Here is a 26,697-nt window from a genome sequence, read left to right as displayed (position 1 = left end):
CCAGCGACCTGGCCCGGCAGAGGAGACCGCAGCGCCGGGTCACAGCCGGCTGCGCTCCCACCTCAGGGGGTCCGCCCCAGTGGGCTCACCCCGCGGGCCTGAGTGGTGCCTGGGAGGGGAGCGGGCCTGGGAGGGGGGTGTCGCCTCATTCCCCAAGTCCTCCTCAGCCTGGGGGAGACCAAAGGGAGGGGCTGTGGAGGAGGAAGGGGTTTCTGGGCAGGCCTGTCCGGAGACTTTCACGCGTGAGATCTGCACTCAGGTTCACATGTCACGAGCCCTTTAAACCAGAACACCCCCGACGACTCTCGCTTTCTGTCCCGAAGTTCACCGGAGCCGTGGGAGCGTGTGTGCAAGAGGAACGCGATGTCTGACGGGGTGCTGGGTGTTTGCGAGCATCCCCTGGCACCCCCAGCCTCTGGGGGGGGCTGCACCACACGAGGGCCGTCAGACTCTGGTCAGACCCCAGCCATGCCTGGGGGGCTGCCCCCACATTGCTCAACCTCAGCGAGAAAAGCAGAAGGTAAAACCTGAATTCAGGCAATTTCACTTCCCATGAGCCACCGTGACCCGGGCGCAGGGAAAGCCCAGAGTCAGCGGCGGGCTCACGTGAGCCGTGCTCTGCCCTCTGCGACAGGGGGACGGCCGCTGAGCAAAGCTGGGGGGTGGACGTATGCGAGTGCCGCCCCACGCAGCGCAGGGCGCTGTCCTGGGCCCCCGCCCCGCGTCTCAGCCCCCACCCCCGCCCTGCATCTCAGCCCCCCGCCCTGCGTCTCAGCCCCCCCGCCCCGCGTCTCAGCCCCCCGCCCACACGCAGGCACACGGCGGCCAGGCGTGGGTCAGAGGACGCATGAAGGGCAGGTGCCAACCCGAGAAGGCAGCACGGGGCGCACGTGGGTGGGAACACGGGACACGCGCTTGGTCAGGACGGCGGCCGCCAGCCGGCACTGACTCTGTGCAGCTGGGCTGGCAGACTTGTGGGGCAAGTGTCACTATTTCCAGAGCAAGGCCTCCCCCGCAAGCCTCCTGTGACCCCAGAGCTCTCCACGGAGGCAGGGTCACCCAGCTGCATCGCTGGTACTGCCCCCACTGATACAGGATCGTGCCCTGCCCATGAACCGACTGAGTTAATATTTACCTGATTACTTCTTTACCCAGGGACTCACACCTTATATCAACGTCTCTATCAGACATTTACTTTCACTGCTGTTAACAGAAAACCGGTCCCTTCCCGGAAACAGAGAGGGGCTGGCACAGGCTGCCATTTGCCTGCCCCGTCCACGCTCTCCTTTCTGGGTAGTGACCTAATTCCTGGAGAAGGGAAAGGCCACCCACTGCGGTCTCCTGGCCCGGAGAACCTCCATGGACAGAGGAGCCTGGTGGGCCACGGTCCACGGGGCCACAAAGAGTCGGACACGACCAGTGACTAGCACTTTCACTTTTCCCCAACCCCAACTTTATTCAGATCAGTTGTGAAACCAGCTAAAGCAGTCTTACCCACAGCCTCTCTAGCAGCGTAGCAATGGGTGTGGCAACGTGACTAAGTTCTGTGACGTGAAAGTCGCTCAATCGTGTCCGACTCTTTGCGACAGTCCATGCAATTCTCCAGGCCAGAATGGTGGAGTGGGGAGCCTTTCCCTTCTCCAGGGGATCTTCCCAACCCAGGGATCAAACCCAGGTCTCCAGCACTGCAGGCGGATTCTTTACCAGCTGAGCCACCACGGAAGCCCCCGGTTAGGTTCTAGGCATTAAGATGTGAGAGGAAATCCACAGGTGAAATTAGAGAGAGGGAAGGCAGGCAGCGTTTCCAAAATCTGAGAGATAAATGTGACATGATGGCTGGAACTCTGGCCGCCGTCGTGGACCATGAGGGACACTGAAGGCTGGACGCTCGCCTCTCTGGCAGAACAGAAGCAAGCTGGTTTCCTGATGACCCAGTAGAGCCACCATCCCTGGGTGGACTGACACGCTTGCCGAGTCGTGTCCAACTCTCTGCCACCCCGTGGACTGCAGCGTGCCAGGCTTCCTTGTCCTTCACTTCCTCCCAGAGTTTGCTCAGACTCATGTTCCTTGAGTCAGTGATGCCATCCAACCATCTCACCCTCGTTGCCAGTGATCTAGCAACGTCCCACTCCTTCAGTACTGAAGCTGAAGCTCCAATACTTTGGCCAGTTGATACGAAGAGCTGACTCCTTGGAAAAGACCCTGAGGCTGAGAGACACTGAAGGCGGGAGGAGAAGGGGGTGACAGAGCATGAGACGGTTGGATGGCATCACCCACTCGATGGACACGAGTTTGAGCAAGCTCCAGCAGATAGCGGAGGACGGGGGGGCCTGGCGGGCCGCAGTCCGTGGGGTTCTAGACTTGGACACGACTTAGCGACAACACCAGACAAGAGGCCCGGGAACCCCCGGGCCCGAGGAGGCCCTTCTTAGCTGTGTCACCCCCCTCACCGCTCTGTCGTGTCCCCCCGCCTGGTGGCCGCACAGTCCCCTCCTGGCCTCTGCTCAGCTGTCACCACCTGGGTGAGGCCAGCCTCCCCAGCCCCACCGCCCACCCCAGCCAATTTTCTTTCCCTCCCTGTTACACGCTCTGAAGTCACTCGTTCCCACGTGGGGTCTGACAGGGCGGAGCCGGTGTGAACCCCGAGTGGCAGTGCTGGGATGAACCAGCGATCGAATCGATGAAGGGAAGAGGGAGGGAGGCCCAGGCGTGAGGAGGCAATGGCCGAGGTCCTCTGCACACGCTGACCCCCAATCCCAGCCCCGAGCTGGACACAGAGCCCCGCCGCCTCTGTCAGCAGTTCTGTCGCTGGCGCAAGGAGAGCAGAGACAGAACTTCCGAGTTTCTCTTCTCGCTCGCTCTTTAAAAGGGGGCCTTAAAGTCGGATGCATTTTATGGGGAAGCCAGAGGTTTTACCATGACAGTGACAAGCCACCGCTAAAAGGGAAACGCGACTCTTGGAAGCGGGGCAGAAGCACCAGCTGCAGGGGAAGCACCTGGGGTCAGGGGTCCTGACGCTGCCATCCTGCCTGAGCCCAGCCCGCGCCTGGACCACGTCCAAACCTGTACCCACACGGACGTGAGACAGAGCCTCGGTGCCGCGCCCCGCACACCGCGTGTCCAGTGAAGGCCAGCTGACCCCCTTTAGGTCTCGAGCTCAAGAGGGACGTCTGTGTCCACCTGGGTCACTTGGAAGTCTCAGCACGGGCCTGTCCACACGCCTCAGGGCGCCCGCTCCTGCCTGCAGACTTCAGCTCACAGGGCGCCGAACGCTTTACCAAACGCTTCGAGCTCGGGCACGAGGAGGGGGCCTGACTGGCCCCTGAGCAGCCTGGCCCTCGGCCCCTCTCAGGGACCCTGGGCTGTCCCTTGACCTTGAGATGAAGCAGCGCACATGATTCCTCTCCTTTTATTTCTTTTTTGGTAAAAGAGTTTCCACCGAATAAACCCTCTAGGCGATTTTTCCGATCTGGTGACATCTGCACAATAGCCAGGAAAAGAAATAATTACTATTATGGTGGCAGAATGATCCGGCCCCTCTCCAGGACTCCGGGAACTCAGGGAGGGAGGGAGACCGGCCCCCTCGCCCCCACGCTGACGGCCCCTGCACCGGCCCTGCCCAGCTGGCTTTCTGGGCTGAAGGCGGGGAGCACGGTGGAGAGGGCTGTCACGGCCTCCACGCGGAGCGGAGCGGAGGGGAGGGGAGGAGCCACCCGCTTACTGCAGAGTCTGCGCCGGCGCAATGATGGATGGTTTCTAGGGGACCTCTCGGGCCATCACTCGGACGGGCCCATTGCTCAGATGGGAAGACTGAGGTTCCGGCAGGTAAACTGACTCATCCCAGCCACACTGCCAGAAACACGGGCCAGGCCCTGAGCCGGGCCCCTCTGCCTCCGTCCACGGGCATCGCACAGAACTCACGCTGACTGGGCTCACACCGCCACTGACAACGCCCCAGCCCCCTGCCCCGTGGCGCTCAGGGGATGGAGACGCAGCAACGCTGTCTGAGGACTCGGGGGTGGGAGGACCGTGTTTCTGCTCCCAGGACTGACTCCGACACCACTGGTCCCCGGGCGGAGCCTGGTGCCACTGCAGGAGGCAAGCCTCTCCCAGCAGGCCCCTGGGAGGGGCGGTGGGGGGCGGACTCCCCTCGGGTGCTTCTGCCGGGCGGTGCAGAAACCCCAGGGCCCCCAGGCGTGGGGGCCGCGCTCCAAGCCGGGGTGCTCGCAAGCACGGCCAGTCAGACAGAGCCCGCTCCCCCACCCCAAAGCAGTTCTCCGGAAGTCAAGACCTTGGCAAGGGCAAGAGCACGGGGGCCTGACCCAGCCCTGTCCACCCCACGGGGCTCTGCAGCCTCGGGCAGCCAGCTTGCGGGCACACTAAATGTTGTCACCACCCTGTTGCAAGCAGTCCGTGGAAAACATTACTAGCGTGGAGATGACGGATTCTCCCCCAGCATGAAAACCTGAGTCGACTTTCCAGTCCAAATTTGTACACATGTACATGATTCACCAGTTCGAACTTGGGCAAACCCACAGAAACCATGGTTTTTCATCAGATGCCTCGGAATTCAGCAGACATTCGGAGACCCTGTTCGGTGCAGTGTTCTGGGCAGGGGTCAGGAAGCCTGGGTCGTCGGCCGCTGCTGGCCTGAGTGCGTAGAGCTGGGGGCACGTCTGAGGCGGACCACACTGAGAGAGGGGCCTGCAGTGGTGGGGGGGGGGGCGTCCCCAGTCAGGTCATGACCAGCCTGCCTGCTTCCTGGGACTCCCCAGGCAACGCCCTTCCTCCCCGACGCTGTGTCTCGTTTGGGGCGCTGGGTCAGTTGGCTGGCTTGGATCGGGGAGGGGCGAGAGGCTGGGGGCGTCTGTCTCCAGTGGGTGGGGCCCCTGCTGCCCACCCCGTGCTTCCAGAACCGGGGCAGGAGTCCATGCAGGTCCCAGGGAAGCCGCTCCCTGGTGTGGCCGGGCACAGACTGCACCCTGACCTTCACACCCGGCGGCACCTTGGTCTGCGTGGGTCCAGCCCGCGCTGCAGGCCGTGCTGGGCTCACTTTTTGCAGATGAGGACACAGAGGCCCCGAGAGGCGCAGCACACAGCCCGTCCAGGGCCAAGCTCGGGCGCGGCCCCCCGGCCACCTTCGCCCCCCAACCCCGTGCGTCCTGCAGACTCACTTCTCTGGCGCGGCCTCTGGGAGCCCACCTGTCCTGCGTGGACTCGCCTGCCCTCCTAGACCGGGCCTCCTCCCAGAATGTCCAGGCAGGCCCTGACCACACGAGGCCCCCGGGGCTTGATCATGAGATGCTCCTGACCTGAGTCTCCCCCGAGGTCCCCAGCAGCCTCTGACTGCTCCCTCTCGCCACCCACGGGATGGCACCCAAGGGAGGCCCTGCCCGTCTGGCTGTGGGATGAAGCAGGGACCCTTCTTCCAACCGTGGAAGCAACGTGCGGAGTGAAACCAAGCGAAGGCCACAGAGCCCCCGAGCAGGGGCAGGCGCGTGCAGCTGAGCATTTATCATTGCAGGCTGGTGACACGCACACTTGAGAATCGCCCCAGAGGCCCGTGAGGCCTCCTGGCTGCCTCACGGGGGTCCTTTCCCGGGCTGCAGGGGGGTGCCAGCTGCCCCCCTCTCCTCCTCCCGCCCCGGCCCTGGAAGCATCACAGCCAGTTATTTTTAGCTCCTGGCGGCAGGCGGCCAGTCACATGCCCCTTGAGCTTGCACTTCAGAAAGGCTGCATCTCGGGGGCGGAGGCGATGCCCCTCCCCCGGCCTCCCTCCCCCGCCCCGCCCCCCCCCCGCTGCGGGACGTGTGGTGCGGACCCCCCCTCCCCCACGCCCCGGGGACGAGCTGCAATGCCGCCAACCTGGCCCCCTGAGCTTGCAAATTTCTTTCAGCAGCTCCTTTCCCGGGCAGTCTGCAGCCAGAACTATCTCAACTGTTAATTTACGTCAGCGGGCGGGGACGTGTGGGGGACCAGTCCTGGGAACCTGGGGTCTTGGTGCCAACCTGCAGATCAGGATGAGACCCTGAACCCACACCTGCACACCCGGAAAGGGGGAGACGGATCCACTGCAGCTGCAGCTTTGTTGGGGACCCAAAGCCCAGTGGCTACGACCCCACCTTCAGCTTCAGTTGTGAGCCTGCGGGGAGGAACTCCTGCCCGGCGGCCCTGAGCCCCACGGGCCCTCAATGCCCTGGGGTGGCAATCACGGGCCCCCTGCACCAGGCGCCACCCTCTGCAGCCCCAGCTCACGAGGAAGGGGGCACCGTCTGCTGCTGAGACGAGGGACTGGGCCCGGCTGCTCCCCCCAGGCCCTGTCTCTCGCCCCGGCCGCTCCAGGGCCCTGGCCTCACGTGCGCAGGAGGAGTCTGCCGGGTCACGAACACCGACTGGGCTGATCCACCCGGCTCGAACGTCTTCAGGAAAAGACTCAGTGTTTGCAGACGGGAAAAAATAACCCACAGTAAACGTGACCAAAGCCAGGTGCACGGGGACACGACTGGGCGGCTGAACAACAAGCCGGCTGCAGCCTGCTCCAAGGCAGGCGGCGTCTGGGGGCCTCCCTGGTGGTCCAGGCGTTAAGAACCCACCTGCCAAGGCAGGGGCACGGGTTCGATCCCTGGTCCGGGAAGATCGCACATGCCACGGGGCAACCGAGGCTGTGAACCACAGCTACTGAGGCCAGGCGCAGAGTCTGCGCGCCACAAGCGCTGAGGCCCGTGTTCCACACCAGAGAAGCCCCCAGATGAGGAGCTGGCGGACCACGGCTAGAGAGCAGCCCCCGCTCAGCTACAGAAAACCCACACACGCCACAGCAAAGAGCCCAGCCCAGCCCTTAAAAAATCAAACTGCTCAGAGGGTGGCCCAGAGACCAAGGTGTTGTAACGTGAACTGACTTGAAGGCCGGTCTTCCAGACGCCAGGTCAAATGTGACTTCCGTTATGTACACATTATAATCAGGTCCCTGTTTTCCCAGTTCCTGGACTGTACAGAGAGCACCCAGGGGGCTGAGAACCTCCCTTCGTGGATTGCCCACTCTTCCTTCCCCACACAGCATCACCTGCAGGGAACCCGACTTTTTCCTCTTCCAAGTCACTCACCTGAACACCCCGGAAGCTGCTTCTTCCAGAGACAAGCAGTGAGGTCTGTTTCCTCCTTATCAGAAAGTCTCCGGTATTTCCGTCTCGGGTCATGCAAGTGGTTTTCAGTGAACACGATCCCTCAGGGGAAACTCCTTTTGAAAGGTAACCGGGGCAGGTTATCAGGTGGCTCCCGCCCTGAGACGAGGAAAGACTGGGCTTCCAGAGCATTCCCTGTGGCTGTCACAGCCCCTCCCACGGATCCCTGCTCAGGACTCAGACCAGAACGTGCTTCTAACCCTCAAAAAGGCTGCCAGCTTGCATCTCCACCTGCGTTCGTCTCCTGCTTCTATACATGAGTAGATGAGGCCACATTCCCCAGTGACCACTGTCTAAACATCTGCAGAGACGGAACCAGTAGTGGGTAAAGACAGGATTGATGCTCTCAAACTGTGGTGCTGGACGAAGACTCTTGAGAGTCCCTTGGAGAACAAGGAGATCCAACCAGTCCATCCTAAAGGAGATCAGTCCTGGGTGTTCATTGGAAGGACTGATGCTGAAGCTGAAACCCCAATACTTTGGCCACCTGATGCGAAGAGCTGACTCATTGGAAAAGACTCTGATGCTGGGAGGAATTGAAGGCGGGAGGAGAAGGGGTGACAGAGGATGAGATGGTTGGATGGCATCACTGACTCAATGGACATGGGTTTGAGTGGACTCTGGGAGTTGGTGATGGACAGGGAGGCCTGGCGTGCTGCGGTTCATGGGGTCTCCGGGGCGGGGGGCAGTGCAGATGTTTACTGAGCATCCATCGTGTGACCGGCAGCTACCGCCCCGCGTTCCCTCACCAGGTAGAGGCTGTGAGTCACAGGAGGCTCGCGGAGGGTTCACGCCCCATCCCAGGTTTCCAGTTGTGTCCTTCTCCCTACGATGAACCCCCAGGGTGAGGACCACCCCGTTTACCCCAGGGACACTTGCACCAGACCCCAGGGGACCCCGGAGGCTCCACGGGAGGTCCCTGCCCTTTCCACAGCCCACGGCCCAGCACAGACCTCAGCGGGAGGCTTCCAGACCATGTCTGCTGCAGGAGATGCCCAGTGTGCCTCCTGCAGATATTACACGTCCAGTGCCAACAATGTCGACGCTGCGCCTTATTTAAAGTAAATCCTAGGAACTTCCCTGGGGATCCAGTGGCTAAAACCCCATACTCCCAATGCAGGGTCGGTCCCTGCTCTGGGAACCAGATTCCACAGGCCACAACAAAGAGTTCACGTGTCACAACTAAAGATCTCACATGCTGCAGACCTGGTGCAACAAAATAAATACTTCAATCAAAGTAAATAAACATTAAAATAATTAAACTCTAGAGAAGAAACACCAGCATTGACCTGGGTGCCTTCTTGGAACCTGCCCAGTTGAATCTGCAAATCTGGGGGCTGGCCAGCATCTGCGTTTCCACTGGCCTCCCAGGAGCGTCTGCCAGCGACGTGAACCTTCCGCCTGTCCACCAGTGCCACAGCCACGGGCGGCCTCCCTGCGGTTATTACCACCATCAGCTCAACTTCACTGAGGAGCACAGAGGTTCCCCTTGGGGCTCAGCAGGTGGAGAGTCCTCCTGCAATGCGGGAGACCTGGGTTCAATCCCTGGGTTGGGAAGATCCTCTGGAGAAGGGAAAGGCTACCCACGCCAGTATCCTGGCCTGGAGAATCCCATGGACTGTGTAGTCCTTGGGGTCGCAAAGAGTCGGACACGACCGAGCAACTTTCACCTCAAAGAGAGGCTCACAGAGGTTTGGTTTTATGCAAGAAAGAGGCAAGTGACCAAAGAGACTCAGGGCATCTGAGCTGGCAGGGCAGGGCTGTGGGCCGTGACTGCGGACGGAGCCGGAGGGCCGCGAGACCCGGACGCCACGTGGAGGCGGCTGGGCCCCTCCCCCAGGGGCCTGCAGCGGGTTCACCCCTCCGCCGGGGCTGGGCCCGGCGACTGTTTAGGCATCAATCTCACTTTCACATTTACTAAGTAAGGCAAGAAAAATGAACACATGAGTCAAACACTGCAAACAAAACGCATGACCGCAGCTGACAGAAGTACAGAACTGATGCAGCGAGGGACCATGACTCAGAACTCTCCCCGCGTGGGGGCCACACCCGCACTGTTTTCCCCTCTGAATTTCCCAAAAGCTGGGCTTCTGCCTGGGCAGGGCCCCCACCCAGGGGGCCAGGCAGAACCTCCCCCAGGACTTCCTCTTCTGAGACGCCCCCGCCCCGGCTGAGTTCTTTAAAAAGAAACGCAGACCAACTGCCTTCAACACTTTCCCTAAATATCTGCAGATAATGAATTCACTGCTGATCAAAGAAGAACGGTTCTTTTCTCCTTTGTCCCTAAAGTCGGGGCAGCCCGGGTCCCGCCCCCGGTGGAACACGGGACGCACTGGGTGCAGAGTCGGGTGCTGCCCACGGGAAGGGCCCGGAGCCTCGGGGTCCTGGAGACGGACGGGCATCCCGCCTGCAGCAGGAGGATCGGGGGCCGCCCACCCGCGGCGCCCCACCCGCCCCCGGGGCGCCCCGCTCCTGCTCCGAGGGCTTTCCAGTGAGTCACCAAGAGCAGCTGGTGGCCGGGGACGGCGTGAACACGAGCCCGGGTTTCTCGGCGCTGTATCTGGAACAGCACAGAAACTCCCGCCCCGTCCTTCCACCTGCTCTGATCCCCCAGAGACCCCGCCAGTGCCCTTCGCTCCTCCACCGACCATGCCCCGGACCCCGTCTCCCGGGGTGGTCGCCCTCTGCTGAGGGTCCCTTCCTGAACCCCAAGGTCCACGGCGTCTCATCTCGGAGCCCGGAGCGTTGCAGGCCGGGGTCTCGCTCCCCCTCTGCTCCTGACGCGACCCCAGGGTCCAGGCCGGGACTTCCCCTGGAAGGACGTGGGCCCATGAGCCTGTGTATCTGGGTTTCACACATGGGCTCCCCTTCCTGGAACAGCGGTTCTCAAACCACAGCTGCGCATCAGACTCCGGGGGGCTCAAGGGTCCCGACACGCCTGGCCACACCCAACAGAGCAGTCTCTGTGGAACGAGGGACCCTGGCAAAGACTCCCCAGCGTTCTAGGGGGACCCCAGTGCGAACCACGACTCTCAGCGACTGGCGCTGCCTCCACACCCTTGCTCTCCCCTCAAGCGCCTACTCATCCCAGAAAACCCAGCATCCTGCCAGCCCCTGGCGCTGGGAGGCTGTGTACCTCAAGAGGCTGAGCCCACCGGAAGCACCTGAGTTGCGGGCCTCGGGGGTCCTCTGCCCCAGCCTTGGCTGCCAGAGCCCAGAGTCCTGGCCCCGCCGCGGGGTCCTCCCCGCCCTGCGGACATGGACACTCGCACGCAGGCGTTTGCTGACGTTCACAGCGTCTCTGCTCTTATCCACTCTGGGCCATACACTCCTCCTTTCATTCCACAAACCCTGGTGATGCCTCCGCACTCTGCTCAGCAAGGAGGCGGCTGTGGGACCACAGGCAGGACGACCTGCCGGGAGCTTGCTGCCGTCAGCAGAAGGGAGAGCTCCTCCGGGGACAGTGAGAACCCTGACAAGGCTGGGCTCTTCACGGGGGCTGCGTACAGCGGGCAGGGCCCGTGTCCACGCGTTCCCCCTCGCAGAGCACCTGACCCCGGGCCAACGCCCGACCAGGCACGTCCACCTGATCGCGAACATTCACTGCATCAGAACGCAGTGCAGTGATGACCCTGACATCATCCTCCACGCCGGAGCTTCGGAAAGCCGACAGGGACGGGTGAGAGAGAGGTCACACGGTGAGCTGAACACGGCTCAGAAAATACACAAGGTGGAAACGGTTGAGAAAAGATCCCTTAAATAATGAGCCTGGGGTGTGGCCGGCAGAGGAGAGGGTGCCTGGAGTGTCCACGCTGTGTCCTCCCTGCTAACAGAGCCTGGTTTGCTCGGGATCAGCAAACACGCAGCGAACAAGCTGGACGCAGTCAACTGGTGCTGGCCCTGCGCGCAGTGTGGTGGAACTTGGCGGGAGCGCTGAGACAGGTCTGCTTTCCCGGCAGGAGCCCAGCCCGGCCTCTCCACCGCTTTCTGCATCTCCTTCCTGCGAGACCGCAGGCTGGAGCTGGTACCCGTCGGCATGAAAGCCACGTGCTAAGAACAGCTGAGCAAAGCTGCAGATGCAGCCTCGGGCCCGAGAGCCCGGCGGTGTCCTGAACCCACCTCGGGCTCTGCTTGTCCTGGGAGAAAAACAACCCCTCATTTGAAATAATCTACCAAGATCAGGGGTCTGACGCCGGTACGTGCGCCCTGTGGATGAGGAGGGCCTCCGACCCTCACCTCTGAATCGGGGGCATGGACTCAAGTGTTACGAGGCTTGGAGATAATGCGTGACAAGGGCCCCAGCCAGAGCCTGGCGTGCAGCTGGCACTTAATGAACGGCAGGGATAAAGTTCTCATTTCTGGCAGGGTCCTCTGTGTCCATGAGGTCGCCGATAAAATTCTAAGGTCAAACAAAACAGTTATATTTCTGGTCTGTGAAAAATGAACATTTAATAAAGGGAACTGACTTTGGAAAAAAAAAAAAAAAACAGTTAAGCGAGACGCTCGCTGAGCACCTGTGTCCGCAGGCCACCGGGCGTGGGGAGACGCGGCCAGACCATCCAGCCCGTGTCTCCAGGTTTCCATCTGAACAAGGAAACCCCGGAGCTCAGCTGAGCAACGAGACTTAACCTAAAATCGGGTCAGCATAGGGTTTGCAGAAAGCTGTGTTTCTACGGATTGTGTCACAGGAAAGAACCTTGAAACCACCCTTGGTAGGTCTGTTTGCTTCGAGAAAGCATTCTCTATCCTTCAGCCAATCTCCCCTGGAGCCTCTGCCGCCGGAAAGGGAACCCACGGACCCAGCACCCCTGCTCCTGGCCTCGACGTCCCCCGTCCAGGTGCACCCCTCTGCAAGGGGCTGGAGGGGGCCTTGCCGCTGGCAGAGTGAAGAAGAGGTGCCACCACCCTCTGCTGGCCCCGCACATGCCTGTTCTCACTCTGTCAGCGCACCGCCTGCCCATTTGGCAGATGAGAAAACTGAAGCTGGGCATGGCTGGGCGTCCGAGGTCCACGCCTAGATCGCAGTCCAGGCGGCTGGGCCCGAGAGTGTCTGCGTCAGGTCGGAGCGGGGTTGGGGGGGCAGGTCCCCGGGGCAGAGGGGTGACAAATGACTCCAGACCCAGGAGACAGGGAGGTGACCCCCGCCAGGCCCTGGGCCCTCGGGCAGGGTTTGCTCTCCCTGCACCCGGCCGCATCAATGCTCTGACACTCTCCCCACAGAGGCCTGCTTGTATCTAACAGCTAAGCGGGGAAGAACGAAGCCCCTCTCCACAGGGGTCACGCCTGGTGTGAACGGGGCAGCAGCGTGGAGAGAGAAAGCAGGCACCAGAGGCCTGGGCTCCAGCCCCTCCAGGACCCCTGCCCCTGCCTCTCCACGAGAACTTATTTCTCCAGGCACTAACCACAAGCACCCGCTTCCTCAGCCAGCACAGGACCCCCTGCTCCCCGCTCCTCCCGTGGAGGGAGCCTCAGCCAGCACAGGACCCCCTGCTCCCCGCTCCTCCCGCGGAGGGAGCCTCGGCCACTCTCAGGACCCCTGCTCCCCACTCCTCCCGCAGAGGGAGCCTCGGCCACTCTCAGGACCCCCTGCTCCCCACTCCTCCCGCGGAGAGAGCCTTAGTCACCCTCAGGACCCCCTGCATCCCGCTCCTCCCACGGAGGGAGCCTCGGCCACGCCCAGGACCCCCAGCTCCCCGCTCCTCCCACGGAGGGAGCCTCGGTCACTCTCAGCGCCAGACGAGGGCGGCAAGCAGCTCAAGTCTTGAGTAAAAGCACCTCCATCAGGTACTTGCCAGAGAGATCGCCCACGAGTCACTGCAAGAAACCACTCAATCATGCGAGGTGAGCGCCAGCATCCGTCGCCAAGCTATATTTAGCAGTCACCGCGAGTCAGGCCTCAGTTTTAGATGTCACATGGTAACATCAAAAGGCAGGTTGTTTCTTTTTTCTCTTTACTCTTAAAAAAAAAAACCCTTCCAATTGTTTTTCAACATTCCAGGATCAGACACACCAACAAGGTATGACACAGTTGCCCACTCCCACGGGTCTGGCCAAGGGCAGCTGATAGAGGGCGGTTGATGTCAGGACAAAACCAGACTATCTTGAAATTCCTGGAGGTGTTTCGTGTTTGACACAAACACTCTTTGCTTTCAGAACGCCCCCGTGTTGTTCAGCTCCTTGTTACAAACGTTACCGGAGACAAATGTGATAGAAAGAAAGTCATTCCCACCACGGGCCTAACAATGTGCAAAGTACCAGAGAAAATAATGACAGTCCCGCCGTGAAATTCAGGCTAGTCCTCGAATGTTACCTCTCAAAGGGCCTCACAGAGATCACTGGGAATGTCTGCAAAGCACAAGACCATAGTGAGCAAGGCCGTGGTCAATAATCTCAGTTCTAAGGACCAGGGCCCTCGCATGCATCTGGCTGGAAAAGGGCTCTTGGTGACCAAGTCACCGTCCAAGGGACTCTCAAGAGTCTTCCCCAGCACCGCAACTCAAAAGGAGATCCAGCCGGTCCATCCTAAAGGAAACTGAACCTGAATATTCACTGGAAGGACCGATGCTGAAGCTGAAACTCCAATACTTTGGCCACCTGATGAGAAGAGCTGAAAAGACCCTGATGCTGGGAGAGATTGAAGGCCGGAGGAGAAGGGGACGACAGAGGATGAGATGGTTGGATGGCGTCACCGACTCGATGGACATGAATTTGAGCAAACTCCAGGAGACAGAAAAGGACAGGGAGGCCTGGTGTGCTGCAGTCCATGGGGTCACAAAGAGTCAGACACGACTGAGCCACAACAAACCAAACCGCAGGTCCTTATACACAGAACGCCCGCAGCTTCCCCAGTCACCAGGAACCCCCAGGCCCGGCACTGACCCGCACCCCTCTGCAGCTCATTATTTCCACACCGGGCGGAACAGAAGCAAGGTTTCTGCATCTGGGTCACAATGACAGATTTCTACTTTGCAGCAGTGCAGAAATCACCACGTTCAGTCACGAGGACTCTTCCATCTTAACACTTGAGGCAAAGAAAGGTCTTGGCTGGGGGCCGTCCCAGACACGGAGAACACCGCCCGACCAGCGAAGGAGTTAGAGACAGACTCAGGCAACAGACGCTGCGCTTTGATGGTTGCTGTGAACTTCGTTACTGAGAAAGAATTAAAGACTTGGCCTGTGGACATGCGCGTGTACAAGTGTGCGTGCAGCGGTGTGTGCGTGTGAATGAGCCCTGTGACGGGGGGTTTCTCAGGCCCGCACGGCCCTCGAGACCCTGACTGTCCCCCTGGTCTGAAGTGCCCCGGACACGCCTGGAGGCCCCTGCGGGCCGTGAACCGGCTTGCACCGAGGGCAGCATCGCCCGCCATCCCTCGGGGGAAACCAGGGCCCATTTCTCACGGACGGTGCTTAACAGATGTGAGAGAGGGTGACGTGGCCTGGGGCGAGCTCGCGTACAACCGTATCCTGAGTCTGGGGCTTTTCAGCGGAGACTTCCAATCAGCCTGCATTCAGTCCCGGCTGTAACAGAAGCTGCGGGCCAGACGCTTGTTTTGCTTACAGAACTGCCCGTTTCTCAGTTAGAAACAGCCCGTGGAGAATGCCTTTCCCCGTCTCAGGGCGGGAAGCAGAGCGGAGTGCCCGAGGAGGGAGCAGGGTAGGGTGAGGCAGACTGGGGGCCCCGGGCGGGCCAGTACTCACCGTGGTCGTGGGCGAAGACCAGCAGGCCCAGGCCCACCAGCATCTGCGCCAGCTCGTCGTAACGGCCACAGTGCTCGCCTGCTCCGTGGGACACAAACACCAGCGCCCTGCGGGACGAGAGACGGCCGTTAGGGGTGTCTGGCAGGGTCCCGGGAGCTCGCGGCCGTCCAGGCTGCTGGCGGGCAGGGCCTCTGAGGCTGCCACCCAGGTCGGAGGCAAGCGGGGCACTGTGGTCAGGGCCTCAGTGAGTGACCAGGAGACCCCAACCAAGCCTCCGAGCCCAGGGGAGCCGGCCCCAGAGGACAGGTGATCCCAGAGAGGAGAGCCGCGTGGCCGGGAGACCCCAGTCGAGCCTCTGAGCCCAGGGGAGGCGGCCCCAGAGGACAGGTGACCCCAGAGAGGAGAGCCGCGTGGCCGGGGGACCCCAGTCGAGCCTCCGAGCCCAGGGGAGGCGGCCCCAGAGGACAGGTGACCCCAGAGAGGAGAGCCGCGTGGCCGGGGGACCCCAGCCGAGCCTCCGAGCCCAGGGGAGCCGGCCCCAGGGGACAGGTGACCCCAGAGAGGAGAGCCGCATGGACAGGGGACCCCAGTCGAGGCCCTGAGCCCAGGGGAGCCAGCCCCAGAGGACAGGTGACCCCAGAGAGGAGAGCCGCGTGGACGGGGGACCCCAGTCGAGGCTCCGAGCCCAGGAGAGCCGGCCCCAGAGGACGGGTGACCTCAGAGAGGAGAGCCGCGTGGACGGGGGACCCCAGACCTAAGGCTGCCGTTTGGGCCCTGAAGCCACAGCTCCCGGCCCTGCGCTGGCGGAGCTGTGGGGACACGAGGCGGCCTGTCACTTGTACGCAGACACCCCCCCACCCAGTGTTGTGTGCCTCGCTTCATTCCACACGTGCACGTCCTCCCCACCCCCTCAGCCTCGCTGAGGACACACGGACTCTCTCTGCTTCTCTGCGCCCGGCACAGTTCTGAGCTGTGCTGGGCACGCTGCAAATGGGGTTTGAATGGGAATGAAGGAAGGAAGGAGGAAGGTGTGAGGGTCCGAAGTAAACAGGGCAGCCTGCACCCAAGACCTGGGCAGAGGAAGCCACAGGACTGGCGGCAGAGCCTGGCTGGGCACCCAGTTCCCCCAGAAGCCTGCGACGTGATGAGCCCATCCGGGGCACACACAGGGCCCCAGCTTCACCCAGTGCGGGGAGGGGGTCACAGGAGGGCACTCAGATGCTGGACTCTGCAACTAGGCTCCCCTCCAGGCAAGGCGGGGACTGCCAGGAGCCAGAAAGAGGAGGGGGAGGGGGAGGGGGGAGGGTGGGAAAGGAGAGGGGGAGGGGGATAAGGGGGAGGGGGATAAGGAGGAGGGGAGAGGGGGATAAGGAGGAGGGAAGAGGGGGAGGGGGAGGAGGGGGAGGGGGGAGGGGTAGGAGGGGGAGGGGGAGGGAGAGAAGGGGGAGGAGGGGGAGGGAGAGAAGGGGGAAGGGGAGAAGGGGGAGGGTGAGAAGGGGAGGAGGGGGAGGGGGTGGGGAGGAGGGGGAGGGGAATGTGAGATGAAGGGGGAGGGGCAGGGGGATGAGGGAAGGAAGCGGGGACAGCAGCTGCCATCTCGCTGAGAATTTCCTATGTGCCGGTCCCTCCCTTAAGACCACACGCAGGATTTCTGATCCTTGTTATCATGCTACACTTGACCTTCACAGCCGAGACCGAAAACCAGAGAAGTCACACAGCATGTGGGTAAAATGCAGATCAGAGCATGCCGCCCTCCCTCTCCCGGATCTCACTGGGCCTCCCGGGGCTTAGAGGACAAGTCATCTTCTCCCTCCCTGTCTCTCCAGAGCTCCAGCACCTCCCTGCTCCCCACCCATCCTCACAAGGGGCTTCCAGTCTCCTCAGCGGCACCCAGCTCATCCTGGCTCAGGGCCTTTGGTCCCATCTCCCCGCAGCACTCTCTCCCAGATCTCCCCTGGCTGCTCCTCATGCTTGGGCCTCATGGCAGACCTCCCCGCGATGGCCTCCCTCCCTTGGGCCTTTCTGACCTGCCCCGGGCCCTCACCTCACATCACGGTTTGCACCGGGCCCTCACCTCACGTCACGGTTTGCACAGGGCCCTCACGTCACATCACAGTGTGCACAGGGCCCTCACGTGACGTCACGGTTTGCACCGGGCCCTCTGGGCACACCTCAGTTCACCATTGCTTTGCTATTCACTTGCGGGCTCAGTTCCCGGCTCTCTCCTCCCCTTGGAGGTCAGCCTGAGAAGCCAGGAGCCTTGCCCACCGGCTGCCAGCAGACCCAGAGCTGAGCCAGCCTAGCGGAGCCCTGCAGCTGCCAGCATCCATGCGTGTGGGGGGTGAACCAGCTCCTGCGACCTCTCTGCAGCCCTGTCTGCCAGGATGTGGCGGGGCAGAGCGGCCACGTGCGTCATGCTCTGAGCAGCGCAGAGCAGCGGCACTGACCTCATTTGACTTTGTCGTCTGTCCTCCCAGCCCTTCTCCTAAAATGCAGGAGACACCTTCACACTCCCTTTACCGCAGCACACAACGTCCAGCCCCTCCGCTTGATCGGACATCAGGCTGGGCCGATTCACCTGACCCTGGCCCTCGGGGTCGGCGGACGGGATTGTCTCAGCTCCCCTGGCGTGTGCTGGAAACTCCAAACAGCCGTCACCTCCAGCTGCACCAGGGGCTGCGCTCCCAGAAGGAACAGCTGAAGCACTTTCCAGTCCTTGGGGAGCGCGGCAGCGGCTGGATTAATTCAGCCCACAGCTAATGCAGGTGGACAAGCCGGGTCACGCGACAGCCAGCCTCTCCCTGCAGTCGGGGCCTGCAGGGCGCACAGTGACCTCAGGGGCTCATTTCACATCCCTGGGAGCAGCGCTCAGCATCGCTGCCTGGAACGGCCTGCTAAGAGGGCCCACCCCAGAGCCGGCAGTGTGGAAAACACTACTCTGAGGCCGGAGGTCTCATCTGGCGTTCTCTGCCCTGGGAGTCACCTGGGGAGCTTTCCACCATGCCTGGCTGTGTCCCAGTCCGGACACACCTCTGGTTAACGGGTCTGGGTCGCGGAGGTCCCCGAGGTCCCACCGGGTGGCCAAGGTGGAGAGGTACCTCCATCGGGAGTGATGCTGCTCAGAAGCCGTGTGGGATCCCAGGGGCCGGAGGGCTGCCCTTCGGGCATGGAGACTTGCAGCCACTCTGGAGCCACTCGACTCCCAGGGGGACGTGCTGGGGAAACCACAGGCTCCTTTGGACTGAGGAGGCTTCTGGGGCGTGCTGTCGCCGCCCTTCCAGAAACAAGCAGACCCATGCAGGAAGCACAGACCCTCCAGCTCTCTCCCCACAGGTGGGCAGACCTGCAGGCTCACCTCCCCCGGCCCCGGCCCGGCTTCTCCGCAGACTCGTGCTCTGCACTGGCCTTGTCTGAATCCAAGCTGCCGCTGCCGTGTATATATGGGGGGTGTCCTTGGTTCCTAGATCCAGCTCTTGCCTGAACCCCAATTCTGAGCCATCAGCCCCCCCCCCCGAGGGCTCCCACATTCACTGCTTCCTGGACCCAAGCCACAGAGCCCTCCGCTCTTTCCACTGCATCACAACGAAGCTGCTGCCGCCCCGCGGTCACACCCTCGTCCCCTCGCTCCCTGGCTGAAGGCTCCCCTTCTCAGCGCTCAGTTACATGGACGGTGGGGGTGCTGTTAAGCATTTAATAACCACGGTGGATGGACCTGATCTGTACTGTCTGCCAATTTCCAAGGTGTAAATGCTCTCAACACAGCAGATTTTAAGTTATTAACATGACACCAGGGGAGAGGACGTGGGGGAGGGGCGCACACAGTCGGGTCCCGAGAGCGGGTCAGGCGGGCACCCGTTCCCGACCCTGCCGGGCCACGTCCTGGGTCTCAGGCCTCTTCTGACTGCTTCGGGGGTAGGGTCTTAAGCGCACGTCGCCATCCGAATGACTCGCCCACAGTCAGCTCTGTTCCTCCTCCCCCGACTGGAAGGTCCCTCCAGGGCAGAAGCCTCGTGGGTCTGTGGGTCTCCTCTCCGAGGATGCGCTCAGCTGAGTTAGATGCTGGCGCACAGCAGGAGCCGGGAAGGATGGACTACATGACCCCCTCCCCAGCCCCGAGCCTGGATCCCTCCACCCACCGCAGCCCCCAGGCTCCGAGGCTGTGGCTCCTCTTCGCCCACCCGCCCGTCGTCAGGGCACCCCTCCCCGGGCAGCCCCTCCCGTCTCCCCGCACCTGCTGAGGCGGAGCCTCTGCTCCCGGTCCCTCGGAGGACCACATCTGAGGCCCGGCCGTCCCCCCACTCCCAGGCCCCCACCCTGTTCCCACAAACACACAAGCAGTCGTTCCCGGCCTGGGTGTCCTCTGGGGAAAGGGCACGCCGCCCCGGCCCCCTGGAACATTCTCCCCGGCCTGCTGCCCGCCCGCAGCCCTGCTGGGTGAGGGTTCCACAAGACACCATCTCAGCTCTGGGAACAGCACCCAAGAGGCCAATAAGCAAACACCAGCGATGCCGGGAAGCTGAGGACAGAGGGCAAAGGTGAGGCCAGGACAACCCGCAGAGTCGGCATCACACGCACGACACCTGGGCAAGGCCCCTGCGCACGGCAGTCCTTCCTCTGGGATCATCCAGAAACACCGCCTCGAGGGAGGGAGAGGGACGCCCAGCGCAGAGCCCGAGCCTTCAGCGCTTAGAGAAGCGCCAGGAACAGGACCACGGGGCGGGACTGCAGGGAGCAGAGGGGAAGGCAGGCAGAGAACGAGAGTCTCACCGCGGGGAGGAGAGCCGTCCTATGCGGGGCCCTGCCCCACCCAGGCCAGGAGGAAGGGGGGACCAGCCCTGAGAGGTGGGGTGCTCCACCAGAGGAGGGGCCAGCCCTGAGAGGTGGGGGTACACGCGGAGGAGGGGCCAGCCCTGAGAGGTGGGGGTGCACGCGGAAGAGGGGCCAGCCAGGCAGTGACCTGCTCTGACCTCCTGCAGTCCCAGGGCCGCTGTAACAGAGCGGGAGGCAGGGGACAGCGTCTGCCCAGCAGCCCCAGTGGCCCGACCCTCAGCAGGAGCCCAGAAGAGCCACACGCTCCCTCCTCCCCGGCCCGCACGCTCCCAGGAGGAACGGCTGCAGAAAACCCAGCAGGGCTGCTCATACAGACAAGGCACAGAGCAGGCTGCAGGAGGGGCTGGCAGGTCTGTTTTCTGGAGCTTCTTCACCGGCTGCAGCCCGCTGGGAGCCGGTCGTTCCAGGAGAAGGTGACTGTCGGAGGGGGAGGCCCGGCTCCAGAGCAGATGGCCGGCCTGGCACGCAGCCCCGGGGAGGTGGGGCAGCTCCCGGGAAGCATATGCCGCCCTCGACACGCACACTCAGAGTCACAAGCCGCCTCTGCGCCCAGGTCTGACGGAGCAGGACTCCCCTCCACCTGACAGACCGCTTCTCCAGTCTTGTTTATTTGTGGTCTAGGGGACAGACCTCTCTGCGTCCCGGTTTGCTCACCTGTAAAATGGGTCAGTCCTAAAACCTCCGAGCGCAGAGGCGTCGTGAGGTAAACAGGGAGACAGGTGTGGAGCGGGGCTCGAGGTCTCGCCTGGCCCTGTCCCAGGTGACCCTGCTTTTTCGGCGGCACAGGGGGGTCCATGTGCAGCCTCCGCCACCCCCTTGAACGTGGGCCTCGGTTTCTCCACCTGTGAAATGGGCCACTGCACCCCCTCGACAGGGTTTGGGGATGAAACGAGAGAACTGACATGCAAACCGTCACGGGCGGCCTGCAGCTCCTGCCGCCTGCTCTGCCGACCACCACGCACTGGACGGTGAGCCCCTCCTGGGCCCACACTGCCCAGGGACCCCTGGAAGGGTGGCCCGGCTGCTCCCGAGACACAGACCAGGGCTGGGGGGGCAGGCCACTGGCCTCGGCCGGGACCCGCTCCCACCTCCGTCTGCACCACGCGGGGGAGGCATGCGGCCGGCAGGAGAGCAAGGGGGCAGACATGAGACGCTCGGCGAGGCGTGGCCAAAGAAGACAACGCCCCTTCCCCCCGCTCACCCTTCCCTAGCCACCCCCGACTCCTGACAGGAAATCTGAGCACTGGTGTCATCAGGAAAAAGTCAGAAAGACCAAGGATGACATGTTTGGTGGGAGGGGCCACCATGAGCAGCTCGGGGTGTGGGGGGTCCGCTGACCCAGAAAGCGGCAGCTGTCATGGACGCCAGCCCCAACAACCCCTGCAGGGTCCTCCGGTGCGGGGGGCAGGGGGGCCCGCCTGTCTCCTGGGGGGCTGCGCTTATTTCCAAGGCGTCCCCTCAGGAGACCAGCTGGTCACAGCATCATCTGCATCCACCCCGCTCCTAACTTGCGGAATTGCACAACTTGAAAAAAATCTACCCCCTCCCCAGCGCGCCCGTCATCAGACCCGAAAGTGGGATCGCGAGGGTGGCTGGGGCCCCCTCCGGTAAGGAAAGCGGAGCGGGCCCGGCCCGGCAGGACACAAACCCAGCACCTGGCCAGCTCCCAGAGCCAGGGACTGGCGCGTCCCTCCCTGGCGGGGCTCCCGCGGCACCAGCAGTGTGCAACGGGGACGGGAATAGAACAGAGCTGGTGAGGGGTCTAAAAATCTCAGAGGGAGCTCAAAATAGATCTCTCATTTGTAAAACAGACTGATAACTGCCCATCTCCTGGGCCTCGTGAGGCCTGATTGAGAGAATTTATGGAAAATAACCCAGAGGGACGCTGGGGGCAGTGAGCTGTTACATAAGAGCCAGCGCTGGCAGCTGGTACTCGCTGCGGCCCAGATCCTGGCCCAAGCATGCCGGGCGCCAGCCTGCCGGGCGCTCACAGTGGCCCGGAGGCGGGCATGGCCAGCATGGGCCCGGAAGGGGTGACCCGTGCTCCCGCGTGGCCATGCCCTGGGGGGCGGTCAGGCGGCATCCCGGAGGCCCTCACCCCAGGCAGTAGCTGCAGCCTGCGGTCCCCACGGAGGTCGGCTGTGAGTCCACCATCCTGAAATCAACACCCGAGTGTCTCCACTCTGCAGTGGGTCACGGACTCTCCAATGCAAACTCGGCCGGCGGTGGGGGGTGTCGATCCCATGAATGACCCAGGGTGCTGCTCCACCTTCCTCCCGGGGAGGGCCACCCCCAGGGGACGCCTGGCCGGCCCGCCCCCTTCCTGCACGACCCGGCTCTCGGAGCCTGGCCACCTCCTTCCGCTCCAGGTCCCACTGCCCACCTGCCCGGGGCCCCCCGTGGGGACGAGGACACGGCCTCCTGCTCCGCTGGGACACAGCCGGGCAAGGCCCTGGTCCTCCCAGCCGCCCACTCTTCCCTCCACCGCTGGACAGCGTGGCCAGCTCCCCCAGACTGGCCACTGAGGGCGTGGCTGCTGGGCCCCTGGAGGCCTCTCCCGCCTCTCTCAGCGAGGCGCACGTCCCCTACCCAATACCGAGAGGTGCCCCAAAACAGAGGACGGCCAAGTGGAGACCACTTAGCTCCCCCACAGCCTGTGTTCTGCGCTGCAGCCTTCGTCAGGAGCCTGCTCCTGTGGCATCCGCAAGGGCAGATCCATTCCAAGTTCATGCCTGCAGACAGCCGCCCGGCCCGCCCACCTGGTTCACACCCTGCAGCCCCCACGGTGACCGCGTCCCAGCTCACGTCCACGCCGCTCACTCCACATGGCGGCAGGTAGCCATGTCCGCGTCTACATCCGCGGCCACATCCCCGAGCTGCCCCGGCCGGCAGACGTGGACAGACTCTGATCCGCTGAGCGAGGGCACCTCGTCCTGCTCAATAAGCTCCTTGGCCACCGCCCCCCAGGACACCCTGCGGCCACTCATCCCATGTCTGAACCCCGAGGCCTGGACCATCCGCCTCCCTTGCACGGAAATCCTGCAAGTGGCTCCCGTTACTGATGCCTCATCCCCATGGGAGGGAGGAAGGTCCCTGATGTTTCTCAGGCATCGTGCCCGGGGCCGCACGTGGGTCCAAGCCCACGCCTGTCTCTCTGTGGAGACCGACAACCATGGATCTGGCTTTAAAGCACTTGAATGAAATCAACCCATTCATTCGCCTTGACAACACATGACGGCCCACAAACATCTTAAGACTTGATGGGAAGGGGCACAGAAAAAAACCTAAGAGTTGCCAGAAAGGGGCGAGCTTTAAAAACCGGTTCTCCCCAGGTTCAGACCCCACCTCCGGTATCTGAGGAAGTCGCTCCCGGACTCAGGTAGGCAGGCATAAAAGAGGAAGACCCATCTGGCCGGCCTCACGGGGGGGCATTGTGAGGAGCAAGCGACCTGGCTCTCCAAGTGCCGGCCCACGGTGTGTGGCTTCCTGTCCCCGGGAAGGCTGCGTCAGGGCAGATCAGCTGCCCTGCAGATCAACTCAGCTGCGAACACGCCAAGGTGCATGTGCCGGGCAGACGGCTGCACTCAGCCAAACGGTTACGAGCCCAGGCACCGCCTCGCCTTCGGGTCTGTGTATCTGGGTTTTTACACATGCAAGCAGGCCCCCCCCCCACCCCACCCCCCACCCCCGTGCCAGAAATGGACTTTCACCCGGGAGCACTGCGGCCAGCCGGAAGCCCACCCAGGTCTGCAGGAATTCCCTGCGTGCCCCCTGGCTCCAGCAGGCTGACCACAGGGGCTCCCACCGCAGAAGCAAGGGAGTCGAAGCGGAAGCGGGTGCCTAGCAGGACGACGGCCACCCTGCCCCTCGGCTGCTCCGGGGTCTGGCTCGGCCCCTCTGAGCCTCTGCCTGCAGCCTGTGTGTCCACCGGAAGCAGAAGGCCTGGCCTGGCAGACTTGCACAACCTGGGCAGTTTCAAAAGCCCACTGAGCTAACTCTTCACAAGCCAACAGCACTGAGATATCAGGAAACCAGGGCTGTGTGTGCAGGTTATGACATAAGCACCAAGTGAGTGAAGCGTCAGTCGCTCAGGCGTGTCCGAGTCTCCGCAACCCTGTGGGCTGTAGCCCTCCAGGCTCCTCTGTCCGTGGGACTCTCCAGGCCAGAGTACTAGAGTGGGTTGCCATGGCCTCCTCCAGGGGATCTTCCCGACCCAGGGATCAAACCCAGGTCTCCCACATTGCAGGCGGATTCTTTACCCTCTGAGCCACCAGGGAAGCCAAACACAGATATAATTCTATCTAAAAAAACTGGAAGACTGGCATGCTTTGAGAGCCTGTGTGCTGGGCTCTACACTGGAAAAGCTGGGAAAGCTCTGAATCTCAGGGACGCTTTTCAGCTGTCCGCTTGTTCCCTCCTCGTGAGGGCCTGTTCTTACTTTACAGGACGTTCCATAGATAAGTCTTCTCAAATCCTGTTGAAATTTTTGGAAAGTTTCTAAAGTTCTTGCAGCAAAACTATCTCCTAATAAGATGTTTTCTTGAATCCTCAGAACTATATCCTTCGGTGGGGCTGCTAAAACTCTTTTGAACTTCAGGCGATTTTCATCTTCTGCTCACCCTTTTTGAAGGTCAAGATGTGTCTAGTTTGAGGAACTGAGAGGTGACTGAGAGATCTGCCCAGATCCTACAGTCCTGATGAAGCAGGAGGCACAGAACCGCCCCCAGGGAATCACCGGGACTCCTGGGGGAACAGTAATTACGGATCCTGGTGAATTTATGAAGTGACAAAGCAGGTCACCAAACCTGCACAGGCATAGCCTGAAAGCCGTACACGCCCACACATCACCCCCGAGAGTCTGAGAGAGGAATGCGGCTCATTCGGGAAAACGGAAAAACACAGACAGGCATCAGGAAAAATGAGACCCACGTGGAATCCCTCCACCCCAGGGCTCCCGGAGGGACACGGCATTTCCTTCCATGTTTTTCCTCTCCACATACATTAAATTCAGTTTGTTATTACTTACACTTTAATCATGAACTTATAACTATAGCTTACCGTAATTACGCTTTATAACTGCAACCACGCCTAATGTTCCGTCTGAGGTCCTTCTCTGGATTCGCTGACCTCTTTCCAGGAAGAGTTTCCCACGGGAGGAGCGGGCCAGCACCGCCTACGTCACAGCTGTGGTGGGTGAGCGGACAGGATCCTTGAGCAGACCCCCTACACGGCGCCCACCCAGGAGGCGGTCCGGAAACGCCACGGGGGACACAGACACGCCTGCTGCAGGCAGCGCAGACGTCACCAGCCCAGGAGGCCTGACCCTGCCCACCCCACACTCGGGACTCACGCTGCGTTCACACTGGGCGGCGGTTAGAAAAGGCTAGTTCTGAGCCGCTTCCATCCCCCTGCTCCCCCCAGGACAAGGTCAGCTCCACGTGGAGCGTCGCGGCTCGGGCACTCAGGGGACCACGGCTGGCCCCTCTCCAGCGAGCACCAAGGGGCCACCACGCGTGGCCTCACGCCCTCCGGGCCTCCAGCAGGGACTCGGACGTGGCAGGCACAGGGCACTCCAGTCCGAGGCCAGGCATCCTTGACTCCATCAAGGGCCGTCAGAGGGAAGCTGTCACACAGCCCTCAAGGCGGCCACACACACAGGCTGACAAGGCCCCGGCAGGAGGGGTCACGGGACGCCCGGTCTACCAGCCCTGAGCCCCACGCAGCACAGCCCCCCTCTGCAGGGATGACACAAGCCATCAACGAGGAAACCACAGGCCACAGCGGAGGTGTGTCTCTACACCAACGCGCAGAGCAGTTCAGCTGCAAGCAGAGAGGCCGGACCGGCCGGCGCCCCGCACTCCTGGGTCTCTGCCAGCTTCTCCTGGCTGGCCCCCCGCCGCCCCCACCCACGCGGCCATCCCCGGAAGGCTGGGCCACGGACCAGCGCCGAGGCTTTTCCCCAGCCCACGGCCGTGACGTCCCCAGAGCACAGGACTGCCCCGGCCCACAGCGGGACTGCCCCCCGGCCTTCCGAGCCTCGGGCTGGTCTGGCTCAGCACACGGCATTCTCTGAGCCGGAAGCCCTCTGAGAGCAGGACCAGGGCAGAAAGAATGAGACCTGCGCCCTCCTTTTCACTGACTGTCTTCACTCCTTACTCATATGCCTAAGATCGCATATATTTTGAATGCCACCGATACCTAAAATATGCCAGCTTGGAAAACAGTAAAACTGACAACAATACAAAATGAAAATCGTTATGCACGTCTTGGCAAGTAGAAGGGAAAAAATGGAAACAGGGACAGGCTTTATTTTCTCGGGCTCCAAAATCACTGCAGATAGTGACTGTAGCCATGACATTAAAAGATGCTTGCCCCTTGGAAGAACAGCTATGACCAACCTAGACAGCAGCTTAAAAAGCAGAGACATTACTTTGCTGACAAAGGTCTGTCTAGTCAAAGCTATGGCTTTTCCAGTAGTCGTGTATGGATGTGAGAGTTGGACCATAAAGAAAGCTGAGCGCTGAAGAATTGATGCTTTTGAACTGTGGTGTTGGAGAAGACTCTTGAGAGTCCCTTGGACTGCAAGGAGATCCAACCAGTCCATCCTCAAGGAGGTCAGTCCTGAATAGTCATTGGAAGGACTGATGCTGAAGCCGAAGCTCCAATACTGTGGCCACCTGATGTGAAGAACTGACTTGCTGGAAAAGACCCTGATGCTGGGAAAGGTTGAAGGCAGGAGGAGAAGGGAACGACAGAGGGTGAGATGGTTGGATGGCATCACCGACTCAACGGACATGAGCTTGAGTAAACTCTGGGGGACAGGAAAGGACAGGGAGGCCTAGTATGCTGCAGTCCATGGGGTCAAAAAGAGCGGGACACGACTGGACGACCACATATGCCCAGGAGAGCCTCCCGAGAGCTCCCAGCCTCGTTCCCAGCTAATCCCAGCCTCAGTGTGGGTCGTGCCACGGTCGGCGTGGCCAGGTCA

General features: G+C 61.9%; 1 protein-coding gene across 3 annotated transcripts in view; it reads right to left on the bottom strand.

Moving 5' to 3' along the window:
* MGLL (monoglyceride lipase) overlaps positions 1 to 26,697 on the bottom strand; it is an 89,588-nt gene that overhangs the window by 40,046 nt on the left and 22,845 nt on the right. For all 3 annotated transcript variants that reach the window (XM_065934041.1, XM_065934042.1, XM_065934040.1), the window contains exon 3: positions 14,880 to 14,986. In XM_065934041.1, the coding sequence (XP_065790113.1) occupies positions 14,880 to 14,986 (107 nt within the window). The remainder of the gene's footprint in view (positions 1 to 14,879; positions 14,987 to 26,697) is intronic.

Source organism: Muntiacus reevesi, chromosome 4, assembly GCF_963930625.1.
Source record: "Muntiacus reevesi chromosome 4, mMunRee1.1, whole genome shotgun sequence".
NCBI lineage: Eukaryota > Metazoa > Chordata > Mammalia > Artiodactyla > Cervidae > Muntiacus > Muntiacus reevesi.
The sequence above is the reverse complement of the archived record's forward strand: the minus strand, read 5'-3'. Positions and strand labels throughout refer to the sequence as shown.